The following is a 21504-nucleotide window of genomic DNA, read 5'->3' as shown; positions in this document are numbered from 1 at the left end:
AAGTATGTGTCTGAGGTTATGAATAAAATCTTGATAATCCAAATATTCGAAAACAGTTATTTAATATAAAAACTAATTATGATTTTCAATTAATTTTATAGTGACATAGAAGACCCAGAACTTCCAGATAACGTTGTGGGTAACATAACACATAGAAGAGCAGGGTAGTAAGAGAAGATTCAAGAAACTAGTTAGCAGTGATGGTTTTGCTTACACAGTCAAGGTTAGTTATTAGTTAAATCTAATTCATTATTTAGAGCACAAAATACAAAAGAAAAAATATGGTTTAAGTGCCAATGAGACAAATGACTTTCAAGATTGTTACATTTAGATAAATTACGGTCTTCAACAATGAACATAACTGGGCTTATGTTTTTTTATACTAATTGAGCATGAAATTGAAGAATATGTCAAAGAGACAACAGCAATAAGAGCAGACAGCAGTTGAACATATTTTAATAGCGTCATCGTTATATTATAATTCATGTTTATTTTTGCAGAGATCAACCACCACAGTCACCCACTGGCGTTGCAGTGTTCGTAGCAAGTCCCTATGGTGTAAGGCAACAGTCGCACAACGTGGTGGCATATTTGTTCCTGGGGAGATTCAACATGTGCATCCATGTGATCCAGGTCTTACCAAGAAGATTGTAGTTAGAGCAAAGGTATATAAGAACACATTATTAATTCAATTTATATCTGCAATTCTCAGTAAATCTGTTCATCAAATACTGGCTACTAATCATCAATAAGAATTTAAAGAGGTTTAATTTTTTGGTAAATGTAACTATCGCTTTCAAAATAAATTATTGATTACATAAGTTTGGAAACGTAATAAAATGAATGATAAATTACTATAGATACAGATTAATAGTTCTTTTTTAGGTAAACATTATATTCTATGTATATATTTTAGGCTCTTAAAGCAGCAGAAGATCAGCCGTATGTATCAGCTGGTGACATCGTCGACACAGCAATGGAAGTAGTAAGCGACGACGACTTCAACCTACCAAACCCAGGCTTTGTGGAGCGTTCAGTAAACAGACTTCGAGAGAAATTGCGTCCAGAGGAACCTAAAGATCTGACATTTGAGGTAAGAATTATTTATATAAAAAAGAAAGAAAAAAGTAGACATACGACAGGTCACTGTACTGCCTTCAACATCGGGCATAGTTATAAAATGTGGAACAATTCATAAATTTAATATATTTAACTATATCATCTTCACCAGTAAAAATATTGTACTGCTATATATTGTTTTCTTCCGTATATTTTTGTATTATTATGAAAGGTCACTGTACTGCCTTTGACATTGAGCATAACCAATAACGCATAGTCAGCTATGAAATGTACAACAATTCATATATTTAACTATATCAACTTCATCAGTAAAAATATTATACTGCTCTATATTGTTTTCAGTATACTATTATTATTATTATGAGTTTCATCATTTTTCATATCACAATAAATATTTTAAAGTATTTAAACCTCTTTCAGATCAACACAGCATATCTGAAGTGTGCTGGTTTTGTTGTTGGTGATATTACAGTCAGGGACAAGCGTCACACCATGTTTGCCACACAAGAACAGCTGCAACTACTACAAACTGCAAAGAAGTGGTACCTGGATGGTACTTTCAAAGTAGTGAAGAAGCCTTTCTACCAGCTGTTCTCCATCCATGCCTTCATCCAGAAAGACAACTGTATGAAGCAGATACCTTTACTCTTCGTCTTGATGTCTCGCATGTTTTTATATGTTTTTATAACATTTATTTATTATTCTTGATGAGCAAATAATATACATGTATATGTGTAGAATGATATAGTGCATTTATTTTTTGATGAGCAAATATTATATATGTACGGTGTATGAAAGTTGCTGTAGTTATTGTAGTGCTGCAAGTGTGACCCCTTTAAGTAAGTGACAGTGTAAAACTGTAAGTGTAAAGGTTTCAAAAGTTATATATATTTATGTGAGTGTCAGAGATAGTGTGTTTGTTAGTATGTATAATCTTATTGTTATATTTTAGTAGTGCTGATATTGGTTCATTCAACCTATGCCAACATTTTGAAATTTAGGTATAAAATTGTGTGAAAAAATGTTGGCATAGGTTGAATAATTTGTTACAGATTAAGTGTTATAAAAACATAAATTAATTAGGGCTAATCAATCTACAACCAGTTTAAACCTAGCGTTGATGTTTACTCAATGTACAATTTCTTTTACAAGTACTAGTGAAAATGTAGGTAATTGTGTGTGTTGAGGATCTCTATTTCATAAAGGAATAAGTTTAAAATTAGTATAATGAAATAATGGGGGGAAAAGGGGGGAGGGGGATTTTATGAATTTTTATTTAAAGAACAATCACCTAATCATCTAGTCATATTGAATATCTATGAGTGTCATTTTCATGAATAATATAGAAATATATGATAAAAATATTCAATTTTATGTAAAATAGATTCCTTCAAATACAATGGCATACATCACTGTTGAAACTCATGAATTTCATAGATACTGACTCATGTAAAATATCTATTTTAAATGTTCACTATTAATTCCAACACATTCAGAGAATAAGACAAATTTCACTAATATGATTGACTCAAAAGTCATACTAAAAGATATGATGCTGCACCTGCACAAGCAGCTGCACTCTAAAAATTGTGTTTAGAGCCTAAACACTTTCCTAAACACATTTGTGAAACCGATTTTTGACATGTTTTAAATCTAAACATGTTTAATATTTAATGTGCTAACAGCCTAAACGTGTCAAGCTATAAAGTGCTTACACTGTAAACATGTTTAGATGTAAAGTGTTTAGACTAGAAACATGTTTTGCTAAAATGTGCTTAGACTGTAAACATGTTTAGTTGTAAAGTGTTGTATCTGGAAACATGTTTAGTTCTGAAGTGTTTTGTCAGGAAACATGTTTAGCTGTGAAGTGTTTTGAATGTAAACATGTTTAGACCATAAAGGGTCGTGAAGAAACATGTTTATCGTTTTAGTGCGATAAGCAGTTACTTCATTAGACCCCAAATAAACTAATACTCCGGAAGGCTAGACTGTAAAACGTATGATAGCTTTCAATACTACATGTGTTCATACCATCACAAAAGGAGCCAAACGCATCAAACTAAGAAACTTGAATTTCCAATTCAAATTGATTGTGACTAATACCTTTTCAATCTGAATGAGTATTTTCTTTAATTCAATTGTCAACATTCGACTATTGTATTTTTTCTTCATTTCAAATATTCATTAAACAGTCTAGAACTTTTGAAATGAAATTATTATTATACTAATTCTAGGATTAAAAACAAAATTACAAGATATGAAACAAAGGAATTTATGTAATTGTTTATTTCCAGTTAATCATTGAACACAATCAAATATAAACTCATAAAATCATAAATTCATAGCAACGTACATATACATAATATTGACCAATCAAAACAATTTGAAAATGTCCTGTTTTCATTTTACAAGTCAATAAGAGCTTCTCCTTTCTTAGTACCCAACTGCTGGTCACTGGCCTGAAAGATAGAAAAATATTGATAAGCAACTAAGTAGAATTAATCTAAAAATATAAGTATACGAACTACAACACCAAAAAGTAAATGCATGATTTAAGACCAGATAACAACATTAGAACCGTGGTATAAAAGCATAAATGTACTGATGAGTAAATTGATATTTTTAATATAAAACTTCTTTTCATGCTTAATATCATTCATTTGATCAAATATATATTGACATTTTTAAAATCAAATACACTTCGGATTCTTACCTAGCAATATAGTTGCTACTGTGCATTATCTCCTCTTTTAGCATGTCAAGACAAATGATTTCCTCTGCACTTCTCTCATCTAGAATAAAACAATACATATCAATAAAAATATAAGAAAGTACAACGGCTTATAACTATTGAAGAAAAACAAGCATCTTTTTATTTATTTTGAGCAAATGTTGATTGTGCATTTAGGAAGTGTTTACTAAAACAATGAACTCGATATGACACTGGTTTTGCGAATGATGCACTCGGCAGATTCCGCTTCCCTTAAAGCTTCATGTTCCATTATAATCTGCCGAGGAGTACCAAATGAAAATTGCCCTTTCCAAGAACATAAAAAATTATATATATATATATATATATATATATATATATATATAATAAGTGCTAGCTTGCATGATAGAACATTAAACAACTCTCATCTTTACACAAGATGTTTAAACACTAAAATCTCTTACAAGCACTTGTTTCGTGGGATGGTTCCCCCTTTTTCTTCTCCTGCATTGACTATACGGTAGTGTACTTGTACATAATACTTATAACTGTCAATAATCATTTAAAATTGGCAGCACAAAATAAAAATCAGTATAATTATAACTCCTTACCTTTCTGAAACAGTTAAGTTACGGTCAGTTATGGTCAGAAGTAAACAGCGTGGCCTTTGACTTCGGGTTCTTTGTTATTTCTTCCCGCTCAAAAATTAGCACGTGGTATGCATGCCGTCTTCGGCCTAAATGTGTTGTAATTCTAAACGTGTTTAGGAAAGTGTCTAAATATTGAAAGTGCTTAGAATTTAAACACGTTTAGCTTCATATACTTGACGATGTAGCTAAACATGTTTAGCACAACAACATGTTTATTGCAAAGTGCTGAGAGCCAACACATGTTTAGTGCGAAGTGCTGAGAGCCAAAACATGTTTAGTTTTTAATGCTTAGACATTAAACACTTTCCTAAGCACATAAGTCTTGCAACACGTTTAAATTCTAAGCACTATTTTTACAGTGTGGTGTCATGTTGTTATCCTTTAGTAAAAAAACGAGACATAGCGATACTACATTTCGTCGGCGGCGGCGGTGGCGTCGTCCACAAATATTCACTCTGTGGTTAAAGTTTTTGAAATTTTAATAATAACTTACTTAAACTATTCTGGATTTCTACCAAACTTGGACAGAAGCTTTTTTATGATCATAAAATAGTATCCAGAAGTATTTTTTGTACAACAAAAAATCCATTTTTTCTGTATTTTGCTTATAAAAGGACTGAGTTTTTTTCTGCCAGGAAACATAACATTCGCTCTGTCCTTAAAGTTTTAAAAATTTTAATAACTTTCTTATACTATCCTGGATTTGTACCAAACTTGGACAGAAGCTCACAACTCAATATATAATGAATAAAAACAAACACAGAGTACTTGAATTGTCTAAACTACCCGTAAAACAAAGTAAATAAATAGTGTACTGTCCAACTGGAAAGTTGCTGCCTATAAATGAAACAAAAAATCTTTTTTTTTTTTTTTTTTTATTTATTTTTAATTTTATATTGCAAAATTAATTTGATTTAAAAAAAGTTTCTGTTGAAGTATGTTATATTTGTATATTTTGTTGCTTGTCAAAGTATGTTTCATATTTAATACAACAAAATAATGAAAAAGAAAAAAAAAATTGCACAAAACATTTTTTGGTCTCTTTTTTCTCAAGTATTGTTATGTGATTAATTTTATTAATTAATAATTGTTATAACAACACCTATTGTATTTTGTTTGTAGGCATAGGTTGAATATATTTTTATCAAATGTTGGCATAGGTTGTAGACACCCTGATATTATATTTTAGAGAGTGAAAACGTGAATTCAGTGTCATTGTTTTGTTATTTTCTTGCAATAAAGAATAATGGATACTCATATAACTTGTTTTTTTTCTACACACAACTAACGGGAAAACCAACGGTCTAATTGACTATATTCAATATTACAAAAATAAAAAAATATTATTATATACACCAAACAAAATATCAAACTATAAAGACCTTGTTGATATTACAAGAAAAAAATAAGTGTTATAGATGTTACCTGAAAAAAATACAATTAATTATTATTATATACACCAAACTGAACCAGAAGATCAATCTATAAAGACCTTGTTGATTACGTAACTTTAATTAATCAGGATTTGATTTAATTAAGTGATTACCTTAGTTCACAATCATCAGACAATTGTTGAATAAACAAACAAATTATAGACTAATGATTTGATTAATCAAGTCATAATGATGAGTTAAATTTTATAGGTTTCAGTGGACTGTAAATATTTATTTAGATATTCTGTGTATGAACTAACAAAAAATAAAATCGCCATGACCTTCAAAGTTAAAGTTATCACGGAAAATAACTTCATATTTCAAAATACAGTCGACTCTCGTTATGTCGAAGTCAGCCGGACCAGAGAAATATTTCGAGATACACGTAGTTCGACTCAAACGAACACCGGAAGTTCGACAATCTAAGGGACACAACTCTTGTTTAGCTTGGTAAAGCTTAAGGTGGCACGGTAGTATTTCCTGGCCCATAAGGGATAATGATAGCCTTTTAAGAATTTTCACCCCTTTCTAACACTGCAAAAAATTCTACATTCACAGTTAACTGAAGTACTTTCATTTTACTATTCACAAATGAATTTGAATATGTATCATGACCGTTTACTTTTTTTGCTATTTTTAAAAACCTAAGGCCACTAGTACTTTTAGGTCTTTTATGGTGCAGTGAATACAAAATTTCAAAAAATTCTCAAAAATTCATTTTCATCTGTATGTAAAATTATTTCATATTTTTCTACACCTGATTCATCCCTCAGTTTGGGAAAGTAAGTTCAGTTGATACTGTATTTTTTGTCCAATCGCACTGTTTAGATACATTAACCTAAGTAGGGTACACAAAAGAGCAACCTAAATTCTGGAATGCAAATACTACCGTGCCACCTAAAATAAATCCGGGTGAATATGGCAAGGGGATCGATATTCTAGTATCAGATCGATGTATTTGTATGTCACAGTCTTTTATTATTAAAATGACATTTTTTTTTCTTATTCAATTAAAAAAAAAATCCTATAGCTTTTCCAAGAGAGTAACTTTCAATCGATAGTTTCATTATTCAGGTCGGTTATAGCTGACAAAATTGTTTATTCTCGGATACAAGAGATTTAAGAAAATTTTGATTTCTATTCATAATGTTTTATCTCACTCTTTCTTTTCAAAAGACAAATATAACAAGATTAAAGACGCCGTTTGAGTAGCTTTTAGGTGATCATCAACGGAAGCCATAATCCTCACTTTATACACACCCAAGCTCATCACAAATTAATTGTTTTGTAAGTATTTTAAATACTTTTTCATGAACATTAACAATGTATCACTAATTATTTATAAAAAATCTATAAAAGATAATCTTAGGTAAGCACTCATGGAAATAGCATGTCATAAATCAATACAGTGTTCAGCAATGTTCAGTGACCGGAAATTTAATTACACGTGTATTGTCAGATTAACTCTTCAGTCCATTTTTAAAAATCCCGGAGGTCATGTTTTGACATATGTGTATTAGTTCGAGATAAAAAATGAATTTTGAATGCTTTTGTTAACCTTGGGACCGTAAATCTAGTTCGACTCAACCGAAATTTCGACTCATCCAATTTCGACTCATCAGGAGTCAAATTACATACTTTTGTATGGAATAAAGTTCGGGACCACGTGAAAACTTCGACTCATCCGAAATTTCGAGTCAACCGAGTTCGAGACAACGAGAGTTAACTGTATGTTGAACCTGCAATTCAACAATAACACTCATTTTCGTATCGATTTAAAATAGTTCTTTAACTGGTACTCCAATACTTCACTTACCTGTTGTCATCCATCATCGGACACTTTTTGCAAATTCCATTTAAACTGTTACAATGTGTCACAAATTCCTCCAAAATCAATATAGTTATTTCATATTTTATCGACTTTGGGCTGGAACGACCGGATACCAAAATTTGGTGGTTGGACAAGATTTTTCCACAGCGGTGGATGCGCATATACATTGGTGAAAGGTTACGTTAGAGAGAGAAGAAATTGAATGTTCTGCTGCAGTGCATATGACTGCAAGAGATATTTTAAAAGTTTTCCCAAACCCCAGATTAAAAGTTGAACTGCAACATTGCAAAGGGTTAGTGTATTATTTTATTTTATCAAATTGTTAAATGTTCGAAATGTTTAAATTTTTATTGTTAATTTATTATTCTGTGGAAATTTAAATCTCAAGAATCTTTCTTTCGAGTTTCGATGAATAATTCCATGTTTTAATTTGTATCAAAATGTAATAGTCTGAACACATTTCACCTCTCATTCCACTACAATAAATTGCAGTTACAAGTGTCACAAAACTTTTGGGAAGGAGGGTCCAGATCCCGAAATCCCGGGGTTAAAAATACGAAATGCCGAGGTCCCGAATTTAAATAAATTTCATTGCCAACATCCCGAATTTCGGAAATAAAATAAAATTCCCGGATTCCGATAGGGTCAATCCCGATATCCCGAGCTTTATATCAACCGATCCCGGAGTCCCGATGAAGGTCCTATCCCGCCCCTACTCCCTCGTAATACTATATATTCTATTCATTCATAATCTTGAATTGAGACTTGTTACTTCAAAATTACATTCTCTTATTTTGAATGATGCACACAGGCACAATAAAAGAAAACAGATTTCGCTATATATCTCTTCGAAATTGGGATTTGATAAAGAAGAAATGACATGTTATAGTTTATCTTACATGTGTATTTTCAATTTCAATTTGGTTCTAAATTTAGATTTAGTTTTCCCATAAATTACGGACGGAATAGAAGACACCTGTTTATTTTCTGCACATTTACTGATGTAGACAACGTTGAAAACTGGGAGTTGAATGACATAGTTTTTACTTATTCTAAGATAAATGTAAGAGTAAAACAACTTTTAAGTTACTGAGTAATTTGTTTGGCCTAATTTGTTTATTTTTCGTTTGTTGTCTTTGTTCTTCCGACTTGTTAGTGTTGCGCTAGTGGTCAAATTATTCTCTTGGTATCGTCTGATTTCTTACATGAATATAAATCATGTCCTAAAATTTGCAATTGCACAAAATACGAACATGTCAACGTCTTTTTAAATTTAACAATTAAATTCACACGTCTTTCATTAATTATTTGTAACCTATTATAAAAACTTTACGTTGAGTACTGTGACTACGTCTACGGCTTTTTAAAACGATATTGCTGGGTCAATTCAGGTTTCATTTTTTATTAATTTGATATCAATAGAAGTAAAATTGTTACATGTTTATTTGTTTATAATTTTGTTGTGAGGTGTTTTTTTCGTTTTGTTGATATTAGTGCGGTGACAGAAGTGTAAAAAGTCGTCTAGATCGCGAGTTTAATCTCCCCAAATAACACACGGCTAAAAATGGTCTTAACGATGTTCGCTACTCATTATTTTGACACCGTTTGCGCACCGTAGTTGAGAACGAATGCCGTAATATATTTTTTATTTTTTATAAATTTAAAACAATGTATTTGACTCAAAGTTATCAGATATTATATCTTACCTTATTTTTAGTGAAATTTTGATTTTAAACCAATTTTAAATGTCAAATTAATCCAGAATATACGACAATAATATTTACGCGGTATTTCGCCTATTTCCGGCATTGTTTACATTGACACCAGACGACATCAGAAGACCCGTCAACAGATCGTTTACCAGTATATTTGAACATTTTTTAACCATTTTACATCAAACTTTTATATCTTATTTACTTTTAATATACATCGATGCTATTTTTATAAGATCATTATTCAATGGGGAGGTTTAGACACGGATTTTTGTCTTGTAAACAAAAACAGAAAATTGCGTCAATTAGGAAGGGTCAGAACATCAGACAAACGGCTCGAACAGTATTACTAGATCATGCATATACAACTTCATATCCATCGTCTTCATATAAACAACCAGACCTGTCAAATTTTATAAATGAGGAAGTCGTAGATGAAAACAATGTTAACATAACATCAGACGACAGCTGGAGAAATGGAAGAAGGGTCGTAGAACTTGGGGTATTGGCAGATAATCTCGCTGCGTGCAAACAATGTGGTCTTCCACTCTCTTTACAAAACTGTTTAAACATAACAACATGTGGCCTGGCTGCTGTCTTGAAAGTTTTATGTGTCAACCAAAGTTGTAAAAACATCAATGCCATACCAACAGGAAAACAGCACAACAGAATATGGGATGTAAATACAAAGTTAGCAACAGGTAAATGTAATCATCACATCCCAGTAGCGGATCCAGAATTTTTCATAGATGGGGGCCCACTGACTGACATAAGAGGGGGCCCACTCCAGTCATGCTTCAGTATTTCCCTATATACATGATATAAGCAACCAAATTTTTTCCCTAAAGCCGCCTCTGCATCCATTCAAAGATGTCTTACTTTATAAATTCTTTATAAGTTAAATAACAAACAAGTCTATAAATTGATAATAAGGCTGAAAGAAAAAATATGTGCGTTTCTTGTTCACCTGTAGCTACAAATGTATAATGTACATGCATGTGCAATCCTCTATTTTTTATCTCTCAAATATGTGTATTAAACATATAATATATTATGGATATTTTACACTAAGCATGTAGTGGCTGTTAAACTTCATATCTGATATCTCATCCTAATTTTCTCAATCATGTTTTTTTTTCCTTAAAAAAATATTTTGATCCCATAAAGTCATGCCATATTTGATGAAAAAAATATTGTGGTCAAGAAGATGACAAAAAAAATATTCAGAATCTTGCTTTCCCCTAAATTAAAACCTTATACAGGTAACATATAGCAGGGGCGAATCCAACCATTTTAAACAGGAGGTGTTCCTAACCCAAGAGAAAAAAGGGGGGGGTGTGTTCCATGTACATGTCCCCATTCCAATGCATTGATCGTCCAAAAAAAGGGGGGTTCCAACCCCCAGAACCCCCCTGGATCCGAGCCTGTGAGTGTGAAGTGTTAAACTTTGATAAAAATAATTTGATGGAAAACTTACAAATAAAAAATTATGTTTACACATTGTGTGGAAAAAAAATCTGACTAGAACAAACAGCCATAACCATGTAACCCCCTTTGAAGTGAATTAAATTGGTTTCTTCCCTAGAAAACTTTATACTGTAAATTCAGAAATTATTGTGAAAAAATGTGACTGAGTTGTAAATAATTTAAACTTGAATTTTGAAATATTTTACATGAATTTTTCTCAAAATCATGAAAATTTAAATACTGAAAATCTAAAATAACAAAATTGCAATAATGAATGTTCAAACTTCAAAGTAATTTCTGAATTTACAGTAGTTTAAATTATTTAAAACTTTAGTCTAAATGATAAGTACATTTCACACAATAAAATGACTTCAGATCTATACATGTACTTGTACATACATAAATATTGGCCTTGACAGTCTCTGAGAGAACAGATTATAATTTTGCTACATTTAGCTGAAATTTTGATTAAAATTTACTTGATAAGTATCAAGCAAGCAGACTTACTACATGTCAACGGTTGACCAACCTTGGGGGTTTAGTCAGACAATCATGTACATGTACAAAATGTAGATATGATGTAAAAAGAAGGCAAGTTAACCATTTATGAAAGCTTCATATTTGCTATTGGGTCTGTCTAACTCTTTATAAGTTCTATATAAATGTCCATGCACATGTATATGAATCATAATTTTAATTGCAAAAGTAACTACATGTATGTACCCGTACGAAAATTTCAACAGGAGTTCAACTGGACTTCAGCTGGACTTGAGACGTATTCCAGTCTGACTTTGAAAAGTCCAGTCTGACTTGAGCCGTACACGTACTTTTTCTTATACTTCGGTTATTTTCCAGCCGGTATTTTCTTAAAAGTCCAACCGCACTTTTTGTAATTCTGACAAGAAAATAAACACGGCTGGACTTTTGAGGGAAATTATTCTTTCTGTAGAATGATCAGCAGGATTTTTGTCTTAGAAAATTTTACAGTCATTTATGAGCAGGAATAAAGACTTAGAATATTTTCATCAGCCAAATCTGCCCTTACAGAAATAAAAAGTTTGTCACTAGGATTCTGTTCTTTGAAAGGAACAATTTCTTTTAAAATGGAAAAGAGTTATAAATGAAAATTTGCAAGTTATAATAATGATATCATATTTTTTTACAATATACTTTAAGATCAAACTACCAGATGTGATCTTTTCCCCTAAAATTTTCAATTCCATTATAAAATATTTAAAATAGACTGTAAATGGAAAATTGAAATTTAATATAGGTGAAATAATTTTGATTGAATTATATTCCAGTTAATATGTTTTCAACAATTATTTAACATTTTTACTTTTTCATGAAATAAAACCCCTAGCAAAATTACATCTATTAATAGGTTAAATTTATACATTTTCTAGTATATTTATATTTAATTAGATGAATGCATAAAATAAATAATTATCATCATTCTTTAAATTAATAGCAATTAGAAACTTGAGCCATAACAGTGATTTAATAGCAGTATTATAGTCTTGTAGAGAGTGCCATCTGTTTTCAATTAACCTCAGTCTGGACAGGTCACAGGAAGTAGCATCTACACAGAGGTTGATCATGGGGCCATTTAAAGGATAACACATTTCTAAATACATACATCTGCAATAACTATCACTTTTATTAAACATTTCATAATTGAACAAATTAATAATTGATTTTCTTTTTTTTAATATATCACATAATCAAAATTAAGACATATGCAAGAAGTCATAAGAAGAAAGTTTTTCACAGCTCCTCAAACAACCTCATGTATTGCAATACAACAAAATTTGAATTTGGAATAAACAGGAAGATGTGTTTTCTTTCTTAAACAAAATGAGAAATTTACAGTGGATGTAAAGCAAATGTTTGTTCTTTTCACATTATATTAGAGAAGATGGATCCTTCTGACTGGCATTAATTTCAATTTAGGAAGATTGCTGTTTGCATGTATTTTGGATTGCATATTCTGGTAAGTACAATCTGATATGCTCTTTTTTCTTCAACATATTAATGAAATGATTACAACATTATAAATAGCTTAATTTTTATTTTTGAAGAGTAAAAAGAATTAAAAAAACTACATTAAATACTTAATTATGGAAAATATTTCAGTTTGAGTGATTTTTCAAAGCTTTACTTTATTTTATGCACCTTAAATTAATTTAGTCTTAATATATAATCATGATAATTATAACCACACACTTTTAGGAGTAAGCATTTAGCTTCACAATTCCCCGTTTCTTGATTTTGCCAGCAAGACAGTAGAAAATTAAAAAGAAAAAAGAAAAAGAAATAAGCAGTATATGCATATTACCATGTTTTTTTTAAATTATTTTCAGATTATAACAAGGGATGCATATCAAATCAGAAGAATCCACCATCTGAAGAAAAACTAAGCAGTAGTAATCAAGAGGGAGGGTTCTGCAGGGGTGGAAACCCCCCCCCCTATTTTTTTGTGGATCCGCCCCTACTGAGATCATCTTTAAAGGTCAAACAGAACTTTTTGAAGTCCAGCTGAACTTTTATGAGTTCAGCTGGACTTCTTAAAGTTCAGCCGGACTTTGTAAAGTCCAGCTGAACTTTATAGAAGCCATATTTTTGCCAGAAATGCCGGCTGGATTTTTTCAGACGTACTTTTATGAAAGTCCAGCTGGACTTTCTGAACCGGACTCCTGCTAATTTAAATATTTCGAGCCGGTTTACGGCTAAATTCGCTGAAAGTCCAGCCGGGTTATCCATTATAAGACATTCAAAGAAAAGTCCAAATGATTATTATAAGTACGGTTCTCATTACGGCTACTGTCCAGCTGGAGTACGTGTCATGTTTTTCGTACGGGTATGGACCATTGTTGGGAATTCCAGATATTTTCATCCTTCCACAAACATCTAATTTTAAATCTAAAAGGTTTAATAATAAAAAGACACTTATAACCACACCACTTCTGACTGAGGTCACACACACAAATTATTGCGGTCAGAGTTTTAACTGTTAGATTTAAACCTTCCCCTTTTATATAAAAAAAAATTGGGTAATGAGTGGTATGATTGCAAATGGGACAACTCTCCACAAGAGACAAAATGACAAAGAAATTAACAACTTCAGGTCTCTGTACGTCCTTCAACAATAAGCAAAGCCGGTACCTCATAATAAACTATAACAGACCCTGAAATTACAAAGAGAAACTAATGTCCGAATTCATGCAGAAAAAAATGAACGGAAAACAAATTTATGATGAAGCACATATCAACAAACGACAACCACTGAATAACAGGCTCCTAATTACTTGGGACAGGCACATACATGTAAAAAATGTACTATTACATACAAAATAATAGTGGTGCGGTTAGACATGTTAGATATGAAAAAGTGAAAAGATTATATAGGGTAAAACTAAGGCCCAACTTCAGGGTAGGCGGTTAGTCATCCCTTAGGGGGCTAGATTTATAACAAAAATCAACCTCCAGATTTAATAAATTTTGTTTTCTATTATTTTAGCATCAATTCATACTGGTCTTGGTGAAAGGCAAGTAAATGGTTTTCTATCCACATTAAATATACCTCCAGTTAGCCACAGAATGTTTGACCAACGACAAAATGAAATTGGAACAATTCTTGAAGAAATTGCAGAGAAATCGATGAAGGAATGGACAGAGAAAGAAAAGAGTATGACGAAAGAGTAAGTTAATAGAAATGATTTTGGAGTTTGAGGAATAGTAAATTTAGAAATTATTGAGTGCATTTATCTATTATTGCAATTTCATTATTTTAAACTAAAATGTGATTTAAATTTTTGCAATGTTGATAAAAATCCTTTTTACATAGAAATAAATTATAATAAATTTCAAAATGTGAGTTTGAATTATTGCCATATACATGTATTTCTAAACCTGTCGCAATTTTTTCGCAATAATAAAAACAATGCAATAATTTCAGAAATAGCAGTATAGCTATAGTACTTCAATTTTAATGAAAGAAATTATTTAGTCTTCTTATAAATATTGATTGAATTCATATTGATTAGTGGTTCTTAATATCTTGTCGTTCGTGCAGGTTTCACGCTTCATTGAAGACCCATTGGTGGCCTTAATTCGGCTGTTGTGTGCTCTATAGTAGGGTTGATGTCGCTTTGACACATTCCCCATTTCCATTCTCAATTTTAATTGTTTCCTGCATGCTTAATCAGGACAAGAGCAAGTTATACAAATTACAATACATCCAAATTTCAGGTATAAATCAATGTTTATAGTCAATTTAGAATTTGATAAAAAGGCAGTTTTTAACATTACTTAAAAAATGGTGTACAAATAAAATAACATAATGTTTAGAAATTATTAAAAAGTATTATTTACAGTTTATCCCAGCTGCTATAAAATGATATACAGGTATCCATGTGTTACTAATTTCCATTTTTTTTACTTAAAGATGTAGTGGAAACGATGACATAACCGTAGCAGTTGATGCAGGGTGGCAAAAAAGAGGTAGTGGCAGATCGTATGATAGTCTCACAGGTAAGTTAAAGAAATTTTATGTGTTTTATTACTTTGAACGACAAAACTTTATAAAAAGAAAACTAGACCTATAGTTGTTAATGTTTATGTCATTTTGGTCTTTTGTGGATAGTTGTCTCATTGGCAATCATACCACATCTTCCTTTTTATATAGACATAGATTTTCAAGCGATACACATATAACCAATTAAACATACACCGGGGAATTTTTTCTTAATACTACTCCACATGAAAATTTTCATACAAATAATTATGTCCGGTGTCTGACAGCTTAGGGGGTATTTAGTGTTATACATGTATATCCTTGTCCTTTGGTAAGAGTCGGCTGTACTGTAGACATCAGTCTGTCTGTTACATTGTCAGTCTATTTATATTTACTTATTCGTTTTATATTGTCTTATCAGGGCCTTTTATAGCTGACTATGCGGTATGGGCTTTGCCCATTGTTGAAGGCCGTACAGTGACCTATAGTTGTTAATGTCTCTGTCATTTTGGTCTTTTGTGGATAGTTGTGTAATTGGCAATCATACCACATCTTCTTTTTTTATATAAATCAAATGTTTTCAAATTTGAAAACAATTATTATGATTATAATACATACTCTTTAAGTTTGATTTTCAGTCTGATACCCTGTAGGGTTTTTAAACAGGAGCCTTTATGTCCTTGATACAGTCTTCTTTTATTTTTATAAAATGTAAATGTATTCTCCAATTTGAATGAATTGATTTATTGTATGAATTATTGTACAGGTCATTGCTCAATGATTGGAACAAGAACAGGCATGATATTAGATTATAGTTTAAGATCAAGAACATGCAGAGTATGTGTGACAGCTAGAAGGATGAAAAAGATACCTAAAGTACATACTTGCAGAAAGAATTATAGTGGGAGTTCCAAAGCAATGGAAGCTGACATGGTGGTACAAATGGTAGCTGATGCAAGAATAAAAGGTACGAACATTATGACGATAGTTGGAGATGAGGATGCTACAACCATAGCCAGACTGAGAAATAAAGTAGACAAGTCAATAATAAAGCTTTCGGATAGTAATCATGTCAAGAAAACCCTAGGAAAGAGTCTTTTTGCTCTGAGAAATAAACATTCTCGCCTTACTACAAAGATCATTTACTATTTTATGAAATGTTTTAATTTCTTGGTTGCACAAGCTAGAGGAAGACCAGAAGAAATATCAAAGAATTTACCTGCACTATCTAAACACCCCTTTGGTGACCACACCAGTTGCGATCCCAGTTGGTGCCAGTCTTTTGAAGACTCTAGTATGAAATTTCGCTCTTTACCATATGGTAAACCTCTAAAAGACAAGCAACTGCAGGCCTCATTGAGCACATTATTCAGTAATTACATAACACAGTCTGAAAAGCTAGCTAAACTTGAGAGTACACAAGGCAATGAAAGCTTTAATAATACAGTGGCTTCAAAAGCACCAAAAAACAGACATTATGGTAGTTCTGGAAGTCTTGGCTATAGGGTTGCTGCAAGTGTCATTCAAAAAAATAAAGGTCACAAGTACCTCGTAGATGTAAGCACAAAATTGAAAGCATATTTGAATTATTGTTAGTCTCCTAAACAAGCTTGAACACTGAATTTCATATGTTTCTTCTAAAATCATATGAATACATGTACATTGTAGCCATTTGGATCCACTGAAACTAGATTTATACGTCATAAACCAGCTGTAGCAAACTATTTAGTAATAATAGTTTTCATATTTGAAAAGTAATTTGTCTAAATATTGAACACAAAATTAAGTATCTCTCTAGCTTAGAATTGTGCAATAGGAGATACATTGATTTATAGCCTACATAAAATTTCAATTAACTTGGACAAAGGGAGATAACTCTCAAATTTGTAACAATGTACAAACAGAATATTTATAGTTCACATTTAAAGGTCATATATGTCCTGTAATCAAGTAAAACTGCCACTTTAGAATATATTTAAATGTATTAGTTTATCTCTATATATAGAGCTAAAACATATCTATATACTGTATGAATAAATGGGTATATAAAACAACTTATTTTCCAAATTGCATGATTCTTAGATGGGTCTGCTACTTCAAGTTTGACATAGAAAACAAAATCATCACAATTCATGTTTGTTTGGGAGACTCTTTATTTTCCTAACTTTTGACAGGACATACTATGGTATACATTTCTGTCTGTCTTTGTAAACTCAGTTTGAATTGCAGAATTCATTTGGAACTAGTATGAGAATTGATACTAACTGAAACTAAAATTTCTCCTATAAAACCACAAAAATAAATCATTTCATGGATAATGGGGTACCATATTTGCTTCTGGCCAATCTGTTTATTATGATTATGACATTTTAACATTATTTAATGTTGTTTTTTTTCATTAATTGTTCACCTGTCAAAGGAAAGTTAGAGAGAAATAGGAAAGCAATATTTTTTCTACTTTTAGTTTTTCTAAAGAATTTGATGAATGCTGGCACATTGTCTTGAACACTATATAACTTATTTAAAAGTTTGATAGAATGTTTACCAACCAAATAAACATGATAAAAGGAATTACATTTTGCTCCAATTTTTATTCCTTTCCTTTGACAAAATAAAACAAATTGACAATTTATATATTGATTGCCACATTGCATTTTTGATTATATATTCATACTTTTGTTCTTGTTATTTCTTATAATATTAGATTACTATAAGTTCAAATTACTCATATCAGGCCAATGGCAATAAAAAATAAATTACATAACACGTAACAGAAAAACATATATTTTTATTAAAATAATTGTAATGTCATTAAAATCAGTATATATATATTGCTTTGTAATGGATAACAATATTTTCACACTAGAATAAAATAGTGTTTCAGTTCACAAATCAATGGGTGATAACTCTTTTCATGCCAGGTTAACTTAGTATATTAAATTCAGCAAAAAATATAAATATTTCACCTTTCATATAAAGTTGGAAGGAATTTACTTACTCATACTAATGAATGAGCAAATATTTATTTATATATATAAATACATTACAGGCAAATAGAACAGCTGGTCTTTCACCTGGTGTTCACACATCAAAAGTTAGCGCGCTGAGAGATCTCCAGTACAAAAAGAGAAAGGCAATAGCGATTACAAAGAAAGCTAAACTGAGAAGATTAGAGTTGAAGACAGAACGGTAATTTGAAAGATGCATTTACATAATAGATTAAAATATAAAGAACCTGTTCAATGTTTCTTTTTAAAAAGATATTGATATAGATGTTTATGAGACCTAAATCCCAAAAACAAAAGGAGTGCAAATCAGCCATCAGATAGATAACTTTAATAAACCAAATTACCCCCAAGAAGGGTATTTTGTAAGATAAATATATAATGAAGATATCTGTAAATTTGATGAAAACCCTAGTTGCTTTGAAATAGTTATAATTTTTTTAAAGACTTTTGTGGGAACTGCACATTCTATTTTATTTTTATCTAAAGATTGATTAAATCCTTAAACTTCACAGCAATACTCAGCCAATAGTCTTAACTTCATAACAAGCTAGGATTCAGTAAGATCCATATATAACTGAAATAGCAGTATAATTTTATGAAAATCCAAGTTAATTTGAAAAAAATAGTAAACAAAAGAGTTTCATATTCATTGTTGAAAATGTTTTTTTCAGAAATCAAGATATATCAAGCTGTGAAGTGAGGGAAGGAATCAGTTACCAGTCAGGCATAGATATGGAAGAATCTAGATTGGATCCTGAAAACATAACAGAAATACCCCCTCCTAGAACTTCAAGAATAGAAGCCTCACCAAAGCATGATTCTGTTACAGAAATTTTCTTTGACATAGAAGCTACAGGACTAAGTATGTTATAATAAAAAAAAACATTTTTTTTCAATACATTTATTGTCCACGCCACAACGTGATGGAGAGACCTTTAAAGTGATGCTCCTTGTCTGTCTGTCGGTCAGTCAGTTACTTTATTAGGTCATTCAAATCTTGCAAAGCTGTTAGTCACCATATGTACTCGATCTTTTTACAACTGCCATTTATAATAATAATTTAACACAACTTATTGGAGATATTAGACGCTGATGTTTTTGACAATTCTACACTATACTAACACTTTTTAAATCCAACTCCTCAGAGAGTTATGGAACTTGATTTTTTTTAGCTTTCAAGATCTACACTATATATGAATACAAAGTCTGCCATGTACCTTGAAATAAAAGAAATATGTGGATTTCTTGTGTAAAAACTTGTACATTATATGAACTAAATGTTATCACTACTCATTGCTATACATTTTGTGGAGAAATTGGTAAACTTATTTTAATACAGAACCTTTACAACTACTGATACATGTAATTCTTATGTGAACATCTAGGAACTGGAATAAGTTGTATTTATATTGCTTTTTAGGTAGATCATCCCATATCACACAATTAGCAGCAAAGAGTGCAGCAGAATCTTTTTCCAGATTTGTCCTACCCCAGCACCAAATAACACCAAAGGCGGCAGAGATTACTGGATTGACATTTGAGAATGGGCAGTTATTATCAAATGGAAATGTGTTGCCTGCTGTCCATATCAAAAAGTGCCTCAATGACTTTATTTCTTTTCTTGAAAAAACTAAGAACAATGTTTTAATTGGCCATAATGTTCAAACATATGACTGTGTGTTATTGTACACTTCACTACAAAAATGTAATTTGCTTGATAAATTCAAGTCAACTGTGATAGGCTTTATTGACACATTGCCATTATTTAAACTTTCTCATCCAGGTCTGAATTCTTATTCACAGACAAATTTGTTTGAAACATTTATGAGCAAATCATATGAAGCCCACAGGGCTGATGAAGATGTTGATGCACTATGCACACTTGTCAATAAGAAAATTGAATTAAATGTTCATTTTGAAAAAGTATATATACCAGAATGTGTCATATCAGACAAATTCAATTCTATAAAAGAATTGCATAAAAATTTGCCTTCTTTGAAGCTGTTGATTGATCGTAAGATACTTTCATTAGGAATGGCACGTATTATTGCCAGTAGTGGACTGTGCTTAGAGCACTTGAAGTTGGCCTTTTCTAGGAATGGTTGTAAAGGTATAAAAGATCTTTTCACAGAAAAGAGTGGTTCAGGTGTACGTGTCACAAAATCAGAAAAGATCATAAGACAGGTGTCAGATTTTTTGAAAGAATAATGTCATTTTCATGAACTTTTTGATGTTGTTTTGAATGTTTTTCAGTCCTTAGTTATATATTTTAAATGAAAAAAGGTCTTTGTTGTACCTAGTATACAGTGATCTAGATTTAAAACAAATTGTTTGGTTAAAAAAGATAACAGTATTTGATAAATTGACATATATGTTATGAAAAATGTCTAAATTTAAATTTCCCGTAGTTTTTCATGGAATTTTGATCTTTTTTCAGTTCTAATTCAAAATTTTGCACATTGACCTATACTTTTCTATTAATAATATCTTAAAATAAAGTCTTGTGAATTATTTCTGAATTGTTTTGAAAATTTCTTGTTATTTTATAAAGGTTAAATCAAAGGTTTCATTTTGATGTCATTCTCTTTCCCGTACTTTTTTGTTTATTTTTTTATTACGGGAAAAACACATTGACTATATGCCTTGAATGCACAATTTTTGTAGAAATTGAAATGAAGGTATATTTTTATTGATATTAGAATAAATTATATTTACATTTGTATGAATTGTTGTTATAATTGAAACTTCAATGCAGATGTTCCAATTCTTTGAAAATACCGGATTTTTCAATACTGACATTATGAGTGACCATAAATGCCATCCTTACGAAAAATATAGCGCATTGACCTATATTTTTTTTTTCATTTTTCCACTCCCATATGAAAGGAGTTATAAAAAAACACAACAGGAAAACTTTCTTGTTATTTTGAATTTCAGTAGCGAACCTCCTTAAAGACAAATATGTCTTCTTTAGTTTTTGCCCTGTCGTCAGAATTTCGTACGGTCACTTTTTTCTAAAAAGTCGTTTTAATGACTGGTAGTATATTGGAGAGTTTCAACCCCCCTTTTTCAAAATGAAAAAATGTGCATGTTTGCT

General features: G+C 31.0%; 2 protein-coding genes and 2 long non-coding RNA genes across 4 annotated transcripts in view; 3 read left to right on the top strand and 1 right to left on the bottom strand.

Moving 5' to 3' along the window:
- LOC143072825 (uncharacterized) overlaps positions 1 to 2650 on the top strand; it is a 32360-nt gene extending 29710 nt beyond the window's left edge. Inside the window, exons 3-6 of the long non-coding RNA XR_012977328.1 lie at positions 102 to 223; positions 501 to 665; positions 917 to 1093; positions 1501 to 2650. This is a non-coding gene — a long non-coding RNA (uncharacterized LOC143072825). The remainder of the gene's footprint in view (positions 1 to 101; positions 224 to 500; positions 666 to 916; positions 1094 to 1500) is intronic.
- Positions 2651 to 3348: 698 nt separating this feature from the next.
- LOC143072824 (uncharacterized) lies at positions 3349 to 4669 on the bottom strand. Its single transcript, XR_012977327.1, has 3 exons — positions 4402 to 4669; positions 3794 to 3872; positions 3349 to 3539 (listed from the first exon to the last, which is right to left on the bottom strand). It is a non-coding gene; the product is annotated as an uncharacterized LOC143072824 (long non-coding RNA).
- Positions 4670 to 9279: 4610 nt separating this feature from the next.
- Positions 9280 to 18604, top strand: LOC143072823 (uncharacterized). Its single transcript, XM_076247929.1, has 5 exons — positions 9280 to 10117; positions 14404 to 14584; positions 15331 to 15416; positions 16166 to 16366; positions 18449 to 18604. Exons 1-5 carry the CDS (start codon positions 9664 to 9666, stop codon positions 18454 to 18456), a joined length of 930 nt encoding a protein of 309 aa, XP_076104044.1. The 5' UTR covers positions 9280 to 9663; the 3' UTR covers positions 18457 to 18604.
- A 481-nt stretch (positions 18605 to 19085) lies between these two features.
- Positions 19086 to 20827, top strand: LOC143072822 (protein PML-like). The gene is made up of 2 exons (XM_076247927.1): positions 19086 to 19269; positions 19828 to 20827. The coding sequence occupies exons 1-2, from the start codon at positions 19140 to 19142 to the stop codon at positions 20613 to 20615; spliced, it is 918 nt and encodes a 305-aa protein (XP_076104042.1). The 5' UTR covers positions 19086 to 19139; the 3' UTR covers positions 20616 to 20827.
- The last annotated feature ends 677 nt before the right edge of the window (positions 20828 to 21504 follow it).

The sequence above is a fragment of the Mytilus galloprovincialis genome, chromosome 4 (assembly GCF_965363235.1).
Source record: "Mytilus galloprovincialis chromosome 4, xbMytGall1.hap1.1, whole genome shotgun sequence".
Taxonomy (NCBI): domain Eukaryota; kingdom Metazoa; phylum Mollusca; class Bivalvia; order Mytilida; family Mytilidae; genus Mytilus; species Mytilus galloprovincialis.
The sequence above is the reverse complement of the archived record's forward strand: the minus strand, read 5'-3'. Positions and strand labels throughout refer to the sequence as shown.

Excerpts from the sequence above, each read along its gene's own strand:
- LOC143072822 (XM_076247927.1), top strand. The coding sequence starts at position 19,140 with ATGGAAGAATCTAGATTGGATCCTGAAAACATAACAGAAATACCCCCT. Across the intron at positions 19,270-19,827 it reads CATAGAAGCTACAGGACTAA|GTAGATCATCCCATATCACA; the intron begins GTATGTTATAAT and ends ATTGCTTTTTAG.
- LOC143072823 (XM_076247929.1), top strand. The coding sequence starts at position 9,664 with ATGGGGAGGTTTAGACACGGATTTTTGTCTTGTAAACAAAAACAGAAA. Across the intron at positions 14,585-15,330 it reads GAAAAGAGTATGACGAAAGA|ATGTAGTGGAAACGATGACA; the intron begins GTAAGTTAATAG and ends TTTTACTTAAAG. Across the intron at positions 15,417-16,165 it reads ATCGTATGATAGTCTCACAG|GTCATTGCTCAATGATTGGA; the intron begins GTAAGTTAAAGA and ends ATTATTGTACAG.